An 18,144-nucleotide genomic window follows, 5' to 3' on the forward strand; every position below is an offset into this window, starting at 1 on the left:
CTTTTTCCCACATTAGTCTCCCAAGTTCTATAAATGTTTAGTCAAAAATGAAACACGTAATCATTTAGGTTCAATTAATGTGAAAATCATTGCTTTATTTTAAGCATCAAGACCTTTCTTGAAACAAGACAGCAACACACAGTTAATGTGATAACGTGGCCTTCTTTAACATCTGTATCTAGTTGCTGATCAATAAGGCTATTTCTATATCCAATTCCAATTTTCCAAAATCAAGGCAGCCAATGGACAGTTTAGGGGGTTTAAGGTACCTTCTTTGTGGATATATTTCTTTTAAATAGAGAAAGCATTTTCATTTCAACGTATTAAATAAAACAAAGGGTAGCGTGTTTTACGTGCAGAATTGTTATACAGCTGGATATTCTGTTGTGGGCTCACCTATTATTAAATACACAATATTTAATTGGTCTGCTTATTAGTGACATTGATTACTTACATTTTTCTACCTTCAAATAGTTTCATAGAAGCCTTGTAATTTATGTTGGTTTGTTTGGCACTTATAGCATGTATAGCAGTTGATGTATGCACTTGCTAACAAGCATGGTTTTGTCTGCTGATGCAGAAAACTTTAATAAGATAAATTAATGCAAACATAAACCATTAGGATGACATGGTTAGATCATTAAGATTTCTAATAAATGCAGTTTCAGGATTTGTTAAACTACCCAGGTTAATACAAAAATCTACTACAACAGCAAACTGTCAGTTGAGTTTGTGGTTCTAAAGCCATTTTTATTATAAGTCTACTGATTTTGTTCAAACTTGCATATGAAAATGCATTTTTTAAAACAAACTGTTTTCAGCCATCACAAAGAAACAGGACTAATTCATTCAGTAAACAAAGGATTAAACCATCAAAAATCACACTTTTCTTTTTCGCTTTTTAATTGTACAATTTTACAATTATATTTTTGTACAAATGCTGTTAACAAAAAATGTATTTCAGACTATAGGGAGAAATGTTTGTAGGGGCCCTGTAAACAAAACTGTCCTTGGGCCCTGCACCGTCTTGAGGGAGGGACAATCCGAGGCAAGTTGGTAAGCTTTCCTTCCTTTCACCCCATCAAGTGTGAAACACAGCGACAGGAAAAGAAAAAAAAAAAGGAAAAAGGGAAGGAGGTTGCCAAGTCTGATGAACATTATATCTTGAACTACAATGGTCACAAAAATCCAATGAGTGTGTTGCCGGGATAGTGGAGGAGGGAAACTTGAAACTTGTTCATATGTCGTTTGGTCCAGGTCCAAAGAGTTAAGAAGCTGAGGCGCAGAGTCAGAGGTCATCAGGCGTGGTTTAAGAGCGGGTGTACTTCCCCCAGATGTGAAGCATGAAGACCGAAGCAATAAACAAGAGACTCATCACCAGCACTGGCACTGGACCGCTGTCACAAGAATGAGACACTGATTAATGGCTGAACACACACACACACGCACACACAAACACAAAACCCATCACTTTCTGCAAGTGCAACCAAAATGAGCGAGGGGGAGTAGAGGCTGATTTTATTGATGAGATTTGGAAACAAGGAGGGGCTCTCATCATTGAAGGAGGCTCTGAGAGGGGGGTGGAGCAGAGGAGCGCATCACTAAGTAGCAACATTGCCATGCCAACCTTCTGCTCTGCAGCCCCCTCTTCTCCTGTCAGAAGGCTGTAATTGAGTTGACCTTTCAGAGTGGATCCTTTAATGAAGCTTTGAGGCCGGCATCTAACGCAGGAACAAACACGCACTCGATAAAAACCACTGTATGGCGAGTCTGCCCTCCTTCGACTGCTAGAAATACACACTCAATATCACCACGACACCACTGATCACTCATGGGTGGCTATGGTCAGGAGACAGGATGTCTTTAATATCAGGGGTAAGGATATCGCAAACATAAGCTGGTGGATGAGAGTTATCTAAACATGCAGTCTAATCATACAATTATGTGTGTATGTGGCCACACACACTCAAATCAGGCTCACAGCTCATACATAATTTGTTTTTACCAGAGAGACACGTCTGTCCAATTTCCTACTATTAAAGAGCCCAGGTGTCGGAAATCTTGAGGATTAGTATGTTTACATGAATCAAGTTAAAATGTCAAAAGGCTAAATTTGTGAGTGTATTGGTACAACTGTTTGGTGCCTTTATGAACTGTACTTACACTTTGAGGCCTGGTGAGTCCTCAGTGTAGAAGCGCCACATGCCACCAGTGCCTGCTGATCCTGTGCTCCTACCGCCGCTGCGTGTACCACTGCTGGTAGCTTTTCTGTGGAATAGGCAAGTCAAACGTAACATTAAATCCAGTACCGAGGACAATGCCTCCATCTCGAAAAAACACGTTTTTCCACACAGATGTTGCAGAAACACGTTTAAAAAAAGAAAAGAAAACCATCATTTAAAAAGGAACCCAATTTAATCTCAATTATAAAAACAGCAAAACTTTTCGAACTTTACACATTCATTTTAAATCAATGTGACTGTTGACATTTAAAATCTATTCTGGATTAAAAATATCAGGCCTATTACACACTATATACAGACTAATTCCAACACAACTACGGACGATGGTAATGAAGAAGCAGATTGATTCATGGCTGCTTCACTCATTTCTCACTCAAGAGATTAAACAGAGGTTAATGAGGTAATGAAGAGGATGGTGGTAATGGGTAATAAGGAGAGAGGCTACACTGAGCCGTTGATTACACTCCGATTAACACACAGCACAACATCCATCTGCTTCTGTCTATTTGGGGGGGGGGGTCTCAATACCTGATGTGAGTTGCTGCCAGATGTGAGATGTGCATGTGCAGCCATGGTGGGGTTATGCTAGTTCATTTAAAATCAATCAATTGATTAGTCTTATACTTCTTATCCTCTTGTATTACTTTCCATTAGAAGTGGAATTTAAAGATCCCCTTTTTCCCAAAACTTAACCTCATTAACAGAAACACTTAGGAGGAAAATATTTAGCATCAATAATATTTGTTGAGGCGAACTCTATCTTTTTAGGCTACAGATATGTCCATTCGTCCCCCCAATGTCTAAAGTTGATCGAATAAAGCAATGATTCTCCTCTTTATTAAAGTGTAATTAGTCTATGATTAAGATTCAGTTTTAGTCTGAAGAAGTGGTACCAAACTCTCAATATCTGGAGGAACTAAGGGAGACTCACGTTCTAAAAATGTTGATAGATCTCATCCGAATGTGTGCGACAGTAGAGGCTGATTTTATTGATGAGATATGACGCTTTATATTATATATCAATATCTGATCTTAGTCCCAAAAGGTCCCAAGCATTATATCTAATTTATCATGTTTACAACAAACAAATTGCCATGAAAAAACCTTGGGAATCATATTTCAGTCAACGGTGGAGACCAGATATATGACCAGGGGTGCACACAAGCCGGGACTCCAGGGCTCGTCTACTGCATGTTTTAGATGTTTCCCTGTCTTCAACACAGCCGATTCTAATCACTGGTCGTCATCAACATGTCATCACGGTTTACACAACTCTGTTGGTGACACAGCCTTGTCTATCAGGGTTGTGTTGAGGCAGGAAACATCTAAAACGTGCAGTAGACTGGCCCTCGAGTCCCGGCTTGTGTGCACCCCTGTGTATATGACATTTTACATCAGTGGCCAAAGAATCATCTATGTTTTCTGTATCATTACAGGGTAAGAGAGAGTGGGAGAGTTGGTACATTAAGATACATGCCTGAGTCTCATTCAAGCAGTCGCGTCAGGTAGCAACTCACATCAGGGAATGGTAGGTCGCACCTAAAATGAGGAGGTCTAAAATACCCTACACCAGGGGTGTCCAAAGTCGGTCCTCGAGGGCCGGTGTCCTGCAGGTTTTAGATGTTTCCCTGCTTCAGCACACCGTGATAAAAGTAGCTGTGTCACCAACAGAGTTGTCCAGACCTTGATGGCAAGCTGGTGACGACCGTTAATTTGAATCAGGTGTGTTGAAGCAAGGAGATATCTAAAACATGCAGGACACCGGCCCTCGAGGACCGACTTTGGACACCCCTGACCTACACAATCTAATGACTACCAAAGGCAGAGCCAAGAGTGAGCAGGGATGGGTATTGAGAACTAGCATTACACTACTATTGGTAAGAATCAATAACATATGGGGTAACTGTTGCAGTATCATGTTTGATAGTGAATATCACCTTTGAAACATTTTGCAAATTATAACAAACTGCCTGCCTCTGACATTTACGTTTGACCCATGACCATGAGCGAATCATAATCAAATGCGAGATTTGTGGTACCAAATGTGTTTGTAAAGGTCGTAAACCAGTAAATTTAGTATTAAAATCTGCAGCTAAATAGTTAAAATATCTGTATTTTACATATTTGGCCTGTTCTACTTTAGACTTCCCAACCCTTAAAGTGACACTTTCCATTACATTTGAAGTGTTTAAAACCAATAAATGGCCCTCTGCGTCTGACATGCATTATTACAATGCTATTTCCCAACCTTGATGATGTTGTCTTTAAAATAAAAGATATAAAGAGATTTAATATATTAGCCACATTTAATGCATTACCATCCACTGATAATAGCATGTGTTATGCTGGTGTATTTGTTTCTGTTTAATGAAAGCCTAGAGGCCACAGTCAGTACCTCTGCCTGACGGTGGAGCCTGCAGCCCGGGGGGCCACCGTCTTGCTGGGGGACCGACCAGACGCCCCCACGTTGGTGTTGGTTGCTGCTGGACCAGGCTGAAATACACACAACAGGATTAGAAACCATAGACTAAAATATACACAACAGGATTAGAAACCACAGTCAGGATTGGAATAGAATCAAACTTTATGAATTTATGAACTTTTTCTATTGATTGATTTGTTTTTGTGATTTTGTATTGAGGGGGAGGATTTTTTATAAGCCCGTCGGGCTTCATTTCCTCTCCTGCACAATTATTTGTCCTTGTATTGTTAATATAATTACTGTTTTATCATTGTGCATATGAATAAAATAAAATAAATGAATCCCCCAGAGGAGAAATTTGCTTGTGCAGCAGCAAACATACACACACTCAACAATTTTACAAAAAACACACGAAGTATGGAAAGGTATATAAAAAAAAGCATATCCTAAAAAGAAAAATAACCAATAAATAGCTAAATAATTTTAAAAAAAAAGCAATATAAAACATGAGCATTGTACAAAAGAAATACTAAACCTAAAAAAAGGAATAATATTTACATGTGCAAAATTATTTAGATAGGTATTTAGGGGGTCATGAATCATGAATGGCCACTTGATCTTCTGTCCAAACAGTCATACGGCCAAAAGCAAAGCTTTTTAGATCCTAACTGTAAATTCTCATATGAAAACCCATCTTACATTTTAACCTCAGCTGTCCAGCACAATCATGACAGACTGGCGCATTACGCCTTAATCGAGTAGCTACAAGTACAACATTCACCGAATGAGTCCTAAAACATAAAAATAATAATGAATCTGGTGTTAAATTTTAACTTTCTCGTGTCTGTGGTTCAGAAAAACCAGCCACGTCCACGGATAGTGGACTAGCAGTACCAGCTAACAGACATCCAAACCTTATTACAGCTCTAAATGAAACATCTACACCTTCACTAAAGGTAGCGGCTTTTAGATGGATCCGAGGGGTTTACCATTTTGTTGTATTTGTTCTGAAGGGGATACTGAAGACTTGATCTGACGTCCCAGACGAAAAAGCAGGCAGTCAATGTGTGAATTTGGTCAAAACTTGAGAGGAGAGCCCACAAAGCTGACGTCCGTCTAAAAAGGACACGACTGCTTCATTCAAGACCAATGAAGCCGCCCGAGCAGAAGCCTGACCGGTTTAATGTCAAACACAAAGAAAATACTACACGAAGCCCAATTTTACGAGCCAATATTTAACCTGGTTGTGAAAATATATTTCTATGATGTATTTATTTTGTATGTGTCTGGATTAAAATATAAAAGCCGATATTAATTTGAAGGCGAATAATTCGACCGCCTGGAGCCCAGAGGGTAGACGTGTCTCACGGGATGTGTGCAGTAACCATTGCGGGGGAGGAAACAGGCGCCATTGCGGCTCCAACACGAAGCTGCTTCGCCTTATCGCCCTGCTGGAGTTGAGCCAAAATGGCGGCCAGAGCGTCGCTGCTTCCTGCGAGGGCACTGGGGCTCATCCTTTGGCTAGACTAGACATAACCACAGTTTCCAAACTCGGACAGCGTGGTGGACAGTTTGACAGGTAAACGTTTAGTCGTTTTAACTATCAAATTGCGTGTAGTTGTGATGTTCAGCTACACAGCTCACTGGCATCTAGTGTGGCCATCAATATGGTTCAGAATTTCACGAATTGGTGTTCATATTAACACCACTTGAGCTTTATACTTTTTAGTGAGTTAGTTTCAGCAGAGGTTTATGTTTTGTTTTGTTTTGTTTTTGTAAATCTTATTACTACAATTCCTTGCCAAGTAGTTTGAGACTTTCCCATTTTACATATAAGACTCGATAAGGACGCTGAGACAGGACAGTTTGTTGGGTGTGTGATAATCATAACTCCTCTTGGGATAAATTATATTACCGGTATGATGATGCAGAGTCACACGTACAAATTCATAATGCAAAAGAGTCATTTTTCCCGCATAAATTACATACATCTACATACAATCTTAGTTAAGATTATTTCTCTTGAAGCCAGGAAGAGCTGTTGTTTGTTTTCATCTATATAAAGTTTAAACAGAGGTGTCAAAAGTATTCACATTCATTACTCAGGTAGAAGTATAGATACTAGAGTTTAAAAATACTCCTGTAGAAGTTGAAGTATCAACTCAAGTTTTTTACTCAAGTAAAAGTATAAAAGTACTGGTTTCAAAACTACTTAAAGTATAAAAGTAAAAGTAATGTAAGGGGGAAAAAGCCATTAAGGACAAAAGCCATTGAAAATGAATGTATCTTAGTATAATGCAAATATATTAAAGAACCATATATGTGTACTATTGAGCACTAACATGTGTTTCAGAGAGCAGAAGATATGATGACTAGTTGCCTATAAGTATTGTAATGGTGCAAAAAGTCAAACTTCAGAGCCATGTTATCATTTATCCTAACCTTTATTGGAATGTACATCCAAGTTTAGTTGCAGGAATCTGAGGGAACGGATGTAAGAACAAAACTGGACAAGAACATCTGAAACAACCACAACCAAATTCACTCTATCCGGATTTTTTTTTAAAGGCCAAAATGAAATAGAGTAATGAGGCTGTTTTTAAAATGTAAGGAGTAAAAAGTACAGATAATTGTGTGAAAATGTAGTAAAAATAAAAAGTCGTCTGAAAAATAATTACTCCAGTGAAGTATAGATAACCAAAATTATTTTAAGAAAATTCATTAAGTGAGGTAACAAAGTATTTTGTACTTCGTTACTTGACACCTGAGTTTAAATGATTATGTTTCAAAGCCAAAGAAAGATATCTTTCAGATTTTATCATAATTTGCACTCTAGTCATTGAAATCACAGTATGTAATATTGTATAGAGAATTCTGATGTTTTTTTTCTGTCATTAAAATATTGCAAAGCGGCATTATTTTTTTGATGACATGTATTTTAACAACGCTTGTGTGCAGAATGGTGAGGGTGGTGTTCCTCCATCCGGACCTTGGTATTGGAGGTGCTGAGCGGCTGGTGGTTGATGCTGCTGTGGCTCTAAAGTCTCAGGGATGTAGTGTTCAGATCTGGACGGCCCATTACGACCCAACACATTGTTTCTCTGAGACCCTGGACCCAGACCTGCCTGTGGTGTGTTCAGACAGAACTTATGATGTTCTCATAAATAAATAAAGTAATTAAATGTGTGATTAGTTCTTCATTTTTAAATGACCCCACCCCACCTCTCCAATAGGTATGTGTGGGTGACTGGTTACCTACCAATGTGTTTGGCTATCTGCATGCCCTGTGTGCATACCTGAGGATGATCTATGTGGCCTTTTATCTGGTCTTCCTTAGTCAGGTGGAGTATGATGTCATTTTCTGTGATCAGGTGAGTTTTCGTAACCCAGATCATGTTCACATTAGAACATTTTTATGTTTTTGTTTTAAAGTGGCCTCCTTGTTCGCATTGCAGTTCCATGACAGACTCCCTCCATATTACACCACCATAAATGTATCTCACATGGCTATCCATGCTCACATGAGTGAAAACTTCACTGGAAATAATGTTTTACTCCGACACAAACGTTGGCTGCATGACAGCTCATACCTAAGACAATAAGCACTGCTTGTTCCTCCGTCTCCATGTTGTTTACACCGCCGTTAATACGTGTCTGTGTGTTATCCTCTCATGATGGACATATGTTTTGGAAAAGTATAGTGAACCAGCCAAGCAACTCGTGAAACAAATCAATGCAGTTATGTCATCATTTTTAAGTTCAGGTTTTCTTCCTCCATGTTAGACCTCCAACAGTTGTGTTTACAAACTAAAGGGAGGCCTGCAGTCAAGCAAACATTTTCTGTGTACGAGGACTTGAGTACTGTGGATACCAGGCAGACAGAAGTTTTACCTTTTAGAAGGACAACGTTCTTATGTTATTGGAGGATTCCCCCCATTGATAACAGTGGACTCTACATTTTAGTATCATGGCCTCTTAGGACACATGGACAAGCATTGAACACTCCCTGCTTTATATTCATTTAATCATGCAGTCAAAGAGAACTTAAAACATTTTTTGTCTCACTTGACCCAGGTGTCTGTGTGTATACCTGTATTGCGACTGTCCCGTCGCAGGAAGAAGGTTCTGTTCTACTGTCACTTCCCGGATCAGCTGCTGACGCAGAGGAAGTCAGCTTTGAAGAAGATTTACAGAGCTCCCCTCGACTGGCTGGAGGAACGGACCACTGGCATGGCTGATATGGTATGTAACGCACTGAGGGGAAGGGCTGATATACATACGTGTGTGTGTGTGTGTGTGTGTGTGTGTGTGTGTGTGTGTGTGTGTGTGTGTGTGTGTGTGTGTGTGTGTGTGTGTGTGTGTGTGTGTGTGTGTGTGTGTGTGTGTGTGTGTGTGTGTGTGTGTGTGTGTGTGTGTGTGTGTGTGTGTGTCTCCATAGCCAGGTTGTGCCATTTTGTCTCATTCATACAGTGTTTTGTAAAAGTACTTGTTCAAAATAATGGGAAAAAAATAAAGCAAATTTTAAAACTGCATACAAGTGCCTTTGAAATACTCGGGTTGTTTGTTTCATTTGCATTGTTACAGCAGTTTACAAGTAAAAATAATCTGAAGGCTTTTTACAGCCCCTTATTCACTAGTAGTAGAAGTAGTAGTAGTAATGGCTGTCTTGCAAAGATCCGGGACTGGCCAGAGGATCCTTCCTGAGTCTGCATGAGAGCCACAAAATAAACCTGTGTATGTCCTGTATTAAATCACCAGAATATGAAGATTATTTTTACACTAATGGCTTAATACAATTTGTTTTATCATATTATGTTAAAGCCTTCCTGTTGAGTTTGGTCAGTGATTTGGTGATTGACCGGTGGGGCATTTGGAGACAACCAAGATACGCAACATCCACCCAAGGACTGCAGGGATTTCACAGACATTATTGGAACAAAAGCATAATTGCAGACAACATTAAAGCGAATAAATTGTACAGCCTGAACTACTTGCATGTAGAAATGGGTAGGAAACAGAGTGGTATTCACAGTAACTTACAAAAATTTGGGTCAGGATTTGAGTTACTGTAAATTCTTAAACAATGAGCAGATAAAGTGATCTCCAAAAGGTTTGAAATGAATATCTAAACATGTCATATTTTTTGGGGAAAAACACAAAGCATCAACAACAACGGTCAGTGATGGCTGTAAAAAGAAACTACGGTAGCTCACAGCGCTACAGTGGACATCATCACAGAGGTGACGGAGAAAAAAATGCTGGAGGAAATGAAGACGGGCAAACAAGAGTGTCATAAAGGCAACAACATCAGTATCTATAGGACCATCTGAAATTGATAACGTTTCCTTATGTTGTTTTAAAATCCAAGGTGTCATTACCCCTTATCCTGGGAATAGCGACCCCTCAGGCTTCCTTCCAGGTGTAAGGGATTTAAAAGACCTGTAATATGTGTGAGATCCTCATGAACAAATCTCTGTGCTTCTTCTCAGATTCTGGTAAACAGTCACTTCACTGCAGGCATCTTCAGGGAGACCTTTCACAGTCTAGGCAGCATCCAGACAGATGTCCTCTATCCCTCCCTCAACACGCACACCTTTGACCAGTCATCCACTGAAGCGCAGGGCCTGGAAGGCCTGCTCCCTGAGGGAACCTCCTGCCTGTTTCTGTCTCTGAACCGATACGAAAGAAAGAAGAATTTGGGTCTGGCTCTGGAGGCTCTGGCAGTCCTCAGGTGCAACCTTCCCCCAGGTCAGAGAGCAGGTATTCATCTGGTGGTTGCAGGGGGCTACGATGACCGTGTTACTGAAAACGTTCAACACTACACCGAACTGAAAGAATTAGCGGAGCAGCTGCACCTGGGGGACTGTTGCACTTTTCTGCGTTCCCCGTCAGATTCCCTGAAGGTGGCGCTGCTGCAGGGCAGCACCGCAGTGCTCTACACGCCCAGCAGGGAGCATTTTGGGATAGTTCCTGTAGAGGCCATGTATTGCTGCTGCCCTGTTATCGCTGTGAACTCTGGGGGGCCGCTGGAGAGCGTGGCAGACGGGGAGACGGGCTTCCTGTGCGAGCCTACAGCAGAGGCTTTCTCTAAGGCCATGGAGAGACTCGTCAAGGAGCCAGACCTCTGCAGTATCATGGGACAAGCTGGGAAGAGGAGAGTACAAGATAAGTTCTCTCTTCAGGCCTTTTCAGACCAGCTGCATGACTACATTGTGGGGCTCAGCCAGTGAAGGCACGGCAGCAAGAGAAAACCAGTGGGAATGTCAAACTGACTGTGAACTGAGAACTGCAGTGAATGTCTTCTAACAGGATATATGTGAATATGTTGGGGGATGGTGAAGGGTGTATTATGAGGACTTAGAGGAAAATTAATCAGCATTCCCCTGGAGGGGTTGCTTAGAGGAAAGGAAAAAGGATGGAATTTCTTCACCAATTAAGAAATGAGAAATGAGTTTACCTATCGTATCTCTGGAAAAATACCACCCTTTGCAAAAGTGTGTGTTTGTGTAAGTAATTGCGCGAGTGGAGCAACACAGCAATAAGGAGCCTCGGAAATGAGCGCACCAAAAAGATTGATTGTTAGAGTGAAATGTTCTGCTCTGTTTGTGCGTTTTCTTTTCCTACAGTTCTCCTTGTGTTGGTGTGTTCTGGGAATAAAGAACAAGAATCTAGTTGTCACTGCGAACCGTTGGGCAGTGCAAAACCTTGGATCGATAAACAGGATGCTTTTTTGCAGCGTCCTGTCCGCACAAAGCTTTGTTCCCCTTCTTCTCCAGAAGACACTGGCCTGTCCATGACTCTTGCAGCTACATGGCTGTTATTAGTAAAAGATTGAGAGTGTTATGGCTTTATTAGAGGTCTGGCTGATGGACAGTGTGTCTGTGTCTGGGTCATTATCAAAGAGGAGAATAGCAGAAGGTCATTGTGTCTGCACATAAGACTCCCTACTGTATAGAGATGCTTTTATTGACATTCTTGAAGTCTTAATAAACAAGAGGGCACATAGTTTCCTGAGTCTGAGTCTTACTTTGTTGGTAAGGGTTTTCTTGTTTGGCCTTTAATGAAGTTTGAGAAGGATTTTGTGGCTGCGCAAGGAGCCAGAGAAAAGATTAATGCTGTGAATGGTTCTCATTGCTCATTGAATTGTTGAATAAAACATTGTCAACAAAGCGGCATCAAATGAGTTTTATTCCCTAATTAACAAAGGAGCAAGGAGGCAACAGAGAAGAGCTCCAGTCTGTCTCCATCCGCTGTGGCATTATCATTTTCAGACTCTGACTTGTGTCAGTACGGGCTTCATTCTTATTCTTGAAGGGAATCTAAGAATGAAAATAAAAAGATAATGTAGAATATTGGGGATGAGATCATTATCACTGTCATTTGAAATGCAATTTCTTTTTCTTGTTAGCCATTTGGAAAACAGTAAAATTTCCCATCATTAATTCACTATGGAAACCAACAAAAGATGGTGTTTATTACATCAGGAGTCATCCCCTTTTTTGCAGTCATCTTGAAATAATCTACAGCTGAACTTCTAAACATCTCTAATGAATCCCCATAAGTCCACCTGGATGCACACAGCTTGGTCATACCGAACAAATGCGACAAAATGCTCGCTGTTCATCAGGTCTATTTGAACTCCTGATGCAGGGAAGTGTCACAGCGCTTCCTCATCATCTCCTGCAGAGAAGGAACCAGGTTGTGTTTGTTGTTGTTGACCCTGATGCGAGTCCCTGCAGGCAGTTTGATCTCAGCAATGCGCTGCGTGCGGATTCTGGTCTTCTTCAGAATCCAATCACCTTGTGATTTTGGAGTTAGCAGTTGAAAGAAGCTGCGACACGCTTTCTGCGTCATATTTTCATCTGAAATCAAAGTCAAATTGATTGTAATGCAACTGACATTTAGAAAAAGGCCGACTCAAATGAAGTGCATCAGAAGAGAAGTGTCTAAGCTCCGTCACCAACATAAACAACCCAAAGAGACAGTCATAACCGTGGGTTCGCAAACTCAACCAAGTCTCCGATCTCTGCTGTGGACACACTCAGATCAGTCTAAAGAAGAGGAAAGCAAAGGAAGAGCAGCACACAAATAAATCATGTATAACAAAAACCTGGGAAAATAGACTTAGTCATAAAATATCTCTGCTGCTCTGTGACAATGAGAAGCACCAGGGGAAAAAGACTTTAAAATCAAAGTGCACTAACTAGTGTACATTTCAGCATCTGTGTGTAAAAGTATTCTGGAAAATGCATATCCCACACTGTACAAGAAAAAGGCTATACACTGAAGAAGTCCTGTAAGTACTGGTTATTGTTACGGCTGAAATAATACTCACCTGTCGCCATGACGTTTGGGTAAAGCTGTTGCTCCATTTTCCAAAATGGTCCATTGCTGCTCTGGGCTGAAGTCAGGACACTGTGAGCAGGTTGTATAATAATGGAAACACTTTCAATGTTTCCATACAGCCTTGAGTGTAAATGTTTCAAGATCATAGTAAACCTAATGCATCACCTATTAATGGTAAAAATATGTGTTCAGTTATTTCATCAGGCTCAGGTAGATGGCCTACCATGAGTCTCGGCCATTTTCACAAACATTTGCTGGTGTTTGTATCAATTAGTTCAAGTTGTGCTTTACCTGCATTGAGTTTTCAATCCCCACATCTCATTGATAATCACATTGATTCAGATATTTATTTAGAGTCAATTTCAAAGGCCTAAATGAAAGGAAACCAACACGGATGCCACTTGTTTTTCAGACATCCAAATTATTTGTCCCTATAGGTCCAATTAGTGCCGATGTCTGGGGTTTAATTTGCAACAGACGCTCTGCTCCAGCATGTAGAGTATCTCTCCGATTCACCTTGAGTCGATTCATGTATGTGAGCCTGACATGTTTGATGACTACATATTAAGACATGTATATATTTTCACGAATATTCAGGACCTGTTTGGTCTAAGAAATCACACTTTTACAGACTTGACATTTGATTTGTGGATGCTTGATCTGATGCTATCTCTGATTGATAATCTGTCTAATAAACAGATGCTATAGAAATGATCATTCTCACAGGGCCATATTTCAGTGCTATTTAACAGTTACTTTGTGAGCTTGTATATAAAAAAAAAGGCAAAATAGGCGTGGACCGCATTTAAAGAAAGTCCCTTATCTCTGAGATGCAGGTGGACCACAGAGTCTGACCAGAGGAACTGGTTCTTCTGTATTGTGGTTAGTTTCACTTAGTGCAGTGCACTCCTCCCTGCACTGGGCGGTGTGTACAATGTCAATTTGTTTCTGTATGGCAGTTTTTCTCCTTTGGTTTAATCAGTTTTTCTTTCAAACTGTCATTGGACTGAAATGAACTATGAAGTTGCATTTGAGGAAGATCCTCCTAAACTTCGGGGACACTCCAACATGAAATGAGAACATTTTTGCTTTTTCTTTAACTCTCTTTGATCCTGTAGGGGTTTTTTTTAGGTTTCTTATCTGACTTCAAGGTGCAATGCATATTAAGGAGAACATAAGTCTGAACGTGCACTAGAAGCCTGCAACCACACATCCATGGACATTGGAACTGCACCGTAGTCAAGTCAGTAGTCTGGCTTTGAAAACATAGTCTCTTGAAAATCAGAAAAAACTTTTAAATTAGTTAAATAGATTTTATTTGAGTGACTATTTGATAACTGGGTCACCTTTTAGTTGCTTTTACGTTATCTAGAAACAGGTTTTGGTGGACTTCTAATGTAGGCAACATGACTAGTAGCATTTTAGACACAATGGGTCTGGGAAAGTTGGACTCTTCTCCACGGGCTGAAGGCAAGCGGCGTGGGGTGATGTGGGGGTCATTTGCATATTAATAGACTCTAGCATATCAAATAAGGCAAAGATGTTGCATTACTAAGTCATTTAAAGGCTTGGAAGGATTACATTAATGAAAAAAGCTCTTATTTTATTTCTTTTTTTCTTGCAGTTTATCCAACACCCAAAAAAAGGCCACAGGACTGTGATGCACAACATATTACCTATACCAGGGTTTATATATGGCTTTTGAAAAGATAAAAGACTCCAGTAGAGCTTTTAAAGGAAGTGGAGGTTGCACAAATAAAAACAGACATACTAAACACTCTTAAGGCTCCACTCACTGTGTCCCACTTTACATATTTCACAGAAAGATGGTGTTTCAGGTCCTTATTCTGTCTCCCCGTTATTTCTTCTCTCTTATAGTAAACTGTCTGTACCTCAAAGTTGTGCCACGTCCTTTCGGCTCCCTCCCTCACCCCCACCCCCACTCTCTCTGCCCTGTGGTGAAGTGGTTAGTGAGATCACGGTGCGTCTGAGTGGCAGTGATAACCGGTACCCAGGTGCCACTGGCACATGGTGTTTAATTAATTAATGAGACCGCGGGGTTGGTTTTCTAATTCCACCTAGTTGGAGCTGGGGTGTGGGGGAGATAGCCGTGAAGTGTTTAGGTGTGTTTTCAGGCGGAGAAAGGAGAGATGTATGTGAAGAGGTGTGTGTGTGGGTAACGGGCATATATCTATTTTGTTGGCAGTTTGGGAGCTGCTTCCCTGTTAGTGGAACATTAAACATGTATGGAATATTTTTACTCTGACTTTTAATCACGCCCTGTGATTGGGAGTTAATCATCGGCTAAATGAAGCTGATGATGAGAGAAGCACAGTTAGTGTTAATACATCAGTCTGGACTGCTCCTGCACACTAACCAGGTCATGGACCCAACGACCTGAGAAAGAGAAAGACATTCACAATATAAACATAGTACAGTTAGTGGAGGGGTTTAGTTATGCAAGCAGCTTGACGGTAACAAGGATAGCATTTTAGACTTTTTTTTCTTCTATGTGAAGTATTTAATGAGTAAATACCAAAAATATTTTTTAAGCCATAGATTTTCATACAAAACAAAAAACAATCTAAAACTTCAGTTTAGAAAAAAATAAGATAAGTTCTCAAGCCAAATTTAGATGTATAGGATATTTGATAAATACTACACGTTTTGCCCTGAAATTGAAAATGACAGAAAATAATTACCGTAGTACCATTTCAATTCTTTCTTTTTCTTTTCTTTTTTTTCGGCATGTTGTCATAGCAGATTCATGTGACTCGTTCAGTTCTTAACAACCTTTTTGTGTGTCTCCACTGGGATTCTGGACCGCTTTTGGTGTCCATCTCTGGGCTTTTGAGGAATTACAGTCACCTAGAAGAAGACTTTACTCTTAAACAGTTTGAAACACTGTGTTTGTGGTCTTGGCTTTTGTATTGATTCTTGTTTACATCATCACGATACACGTTTGCATTATACCTGCCTGACGATTAGTTTGCACCCCTCCCTTACACTTTGTCATTTTTGACTGCTCAGACTGGGCCTTTTGGAAGAGACTCCTGAAAGAGTTAAAACAGCCGTAGGTCTATTATTAGATGGTAATGAGTGTAAATTTTAGTTATGGACTAAAAGGACATAGATCAAAATGTGTGTTTTTAGTAAAATGACAATAGAGATAATAGAGCTACTTTGAAATAAATTACTATTTAAGCCTCTGACAAGACCAAAAATGTAATTCCACTTAAAACATAGTGTGTATAGGATCCCTACAGAGAAACCAAAGTAGTTTTACTTTGAGTACAAAATGAATTAAAAAAAATCTGTTTCCTGCAGATGTGTAATAGTTGAGCTCTGCTCCCATCAGGTCTGACGGTATATTATTCATTTATGTTACTACATGGGTAATAGCAATGTACTGATGTTAACTGAAATTATAATGGGAGTCTCAGGGGCCACCTTCCTACTTCTACTTCTAGTGCTTCAAGTAGTTCCCTTATCAGTTTTACCTTCTTGTGCCCCAACTGTCTCCGCAAGACTTTTACTTGTAATTTGCCTAAGTTAGAAAAAAAAATCTCCGGCAGCTGAAGATGCATTAGTGTAATATAATGCAGCTTTCCATCCAGCTCCAAATGGAGGAATTTTCTTGTTGGAGGGATGCAGCGAGGAGAAAGCTCTTTCCCTGTCACGAATGATCGAGTGTGCTTAAACAACAGAAAACCTGCATTTGTATTCACAGCTCATATTTAAAAGCAGTTTTACATGGTTCATGTTAGCAAATTATGTATTTCATACTTTACTGCTTCCATAAACTATTCAAATATATTAGCTTACATGCCATAAATGTTAACACTGCACATTCTTGCACTCACACACTGGCAAACGGTCTTAACAGCTGAGATCACAGTTAAGAGGAATGATTTACTGAAGCCCCATAAAACTCTTCCCTCTGTGGGAGATCACAATAAAACATCTCTAATCTCTGCTAGTGAAATATTAAAGATATGCTCCATAAAAATAGCTTTATGGCTCAGGAAAGGCAAGTATTATGACTTGTTCACTCCTGAATATTGCAGTTTGAAATATCCTATAGCTTACAGACAAATGAGTGCATGCATTTCTTACTTAAAACATAATCTAATCCACAGGGGGCCTCTCAATGAACACGTTAAGTCTTGTTTTGGATGACAAATACAAGAAAACAATTAAAACAGGTATCCACTTCTTGTGTCACAGTTTTGCTATCTGGATATCTGGATGTTACTGCTGTAAAAACCGTCTCCTACACAGTTTTCTGTCATGGATTCAGTCATTACAACTCGATTTAACACGAGTGTACTTCGGGTATCTCGGGTCTGAATGGGTTAAAAGTGTGTCAGTTATCGGTGCACAGTTTCAATGACACTCCCAGCTAAAGCCAGTGATGCTCTGTTATCGATGCACTTCACAGTTGGTACTGCACACTCTCCCTGCTCTTTAGTATAATGAACATCATTTACACAGTGTCGCCTGTGTTGTGTTTTACTGCTTAAATAGGTAATTAACCGCTCATGTCTGCCTCACTCTGCTGCACCTCTCACTTTTGTACTTCCTTTTGTATAATTTTTTGTATTTTTTGTATAATTTGTCTGTTAAAATTGTATATAGGTTATACTTATACTTATTCTTATTTTTATTCAGAACTATCCTTCTTTTATCACTACCTCAAACTGTTGCACCTTAAAATGTTAAAATGTTTATACTGTAGATAGTAATACCACATTTGTTTATTGTTTATTTGTTTATTGTTTATTTTTTTACTACCAAAGAGCGAAATAACCGAATCAAATTCCTTGTTGGACAATGTTCGAACCTGGCCAATAAAGCTGATTCTGATTCTGATTCTGATTCTGATTCTGATTATAGACACTAAACCAATCGGTATGTAGCACCTTTTAAAGTTTGATGGGTACACTGAATCTGGAAGAATAAAATATCTTCATTTTCAAACAACAACACGAATATGTACAAGTTTTCTTCAGTTTTCCAGGTGAGATACTTCAAAGATATGGAGGATGGAAGGAAAATCAGTTTATAAACAAGAAAAACTCACATATTCTCCAAACATTAGTTATTCTTTTTTCCTTTCTGTTAATGAAGGCA

General features: G+C 39.7%; 2 protein-coding genes across 2 annotated transcripts; one reads left to right on the forward strand and one right to left on the reverse strand.

Moving 5' to 3' along the window:
• Positions 1-885: 885 nt before the first annotated feature.
• Positions 886-5,790, reverse strand: sec61b (SEC61 translocon subunit beta). Its single transcript, XM_061716772.1, has 4 exons — positions 5,655-5,790; positions 4,639-4,736; positions 2,164-2,268; positions 886-1,397 (listed from the first exon to the last, which is right to left on the reverse strand). The coding sequence occupies exons 1-4, from the start codon at positions 5,655-5,657 to the stop codon at positions 1,310-1,312; spliced, it is 294 nt and encodes a 97-aa protein (XP_061572756.1). The 5' UTR covers positions 5,658-5,790; the 3' UTR covers positions 886-1,309.
• Positions 5,791-6,086: 296 nt separating this feature from the next.
• Positions 6,087-11,834, forward strand: alg2 (ALG2 alpha-1,3/1,6-mannosyltransferase). Its single transcript, XM_061716773.1, has 5 exons — positions 6,087-6,244; positions 7,624-7,795; positions 7,899-8,036; positions 8,740-8,907; positions 10,155-11,834. The coding sequence occupies exons 2-5, from the start codon at positions 7,625-7,627 to the stop codon at positions 10,893-10,895; spliced, it is 1,218 nt and encodes a 405-aa protein (XP_061572757.1). The 5' UTR covers positions 6,087-6,244; position 7,624; the 3' UTR covers positions 10,896-11,834.
• Positions 11,835-18,144: the final 6,310 nt, after the last annotated feature.

This window comes from Cololabis saira, chromosome 3 (genome assembly GCF_033807715.1).
Source record: "Cololabis saira isolate AMF1-May2022 chromosome 3, fColSai1.1, whole genome shotgun sequence".
Lineage (NCBI taxonomy): Eukaryota > Metazoa > Chordata > Actinopteri > Beloniformes > Belonidae > Cololabis > Cololabis saira.

What these genes read in the sequence shown, in the direction of transcription:
- sec61b (XM_061716772.1), bottom strand. An exon ending in GGCTCCACCGTCAGGCAGAG is followed by an intron (nt 2,269 to 4,638) that starts GTACTGACTGTG and finishes CCTATTCCACAG; the next exon opens with AAAAGCTACCAGCAGTGGTA. An exon ending in GACTCACCAGGCCTCAAAGT is followed by an intron (nt 1,398 to 2,163) that starts GTAAGTACAGTT and finishes TTCTTGTGACAG; the next exon opens with CGGTCCAGTGCCAGTGCTGG.
- alg2 (XM_061716773.1), top strand. Translation starts at nt 7,625, where the DNA reads ATGGTGAGGGTGGTGTTCCTCCATCCGGACCTTGGTATTGGAGGTGCT. An exon ending in TGGACCCAGACCTGCCTGTG is followed by an intron (nt 7,796 to 7,898) that starts GTGTGTTCAGAC and finishes CCTCTCCAATAG; the next exon opens with GTATGTGTGGGTGACTGGTT. An exon ending in ATGTCATTTTCTGTGATCAG is followed by an intron (nt 8,037 to 8,739) that starts GTGAGTTTTCGT and finishes CACTTGACCCAG; the next exon opens with GTGTCTGTGTGTATACCTGT.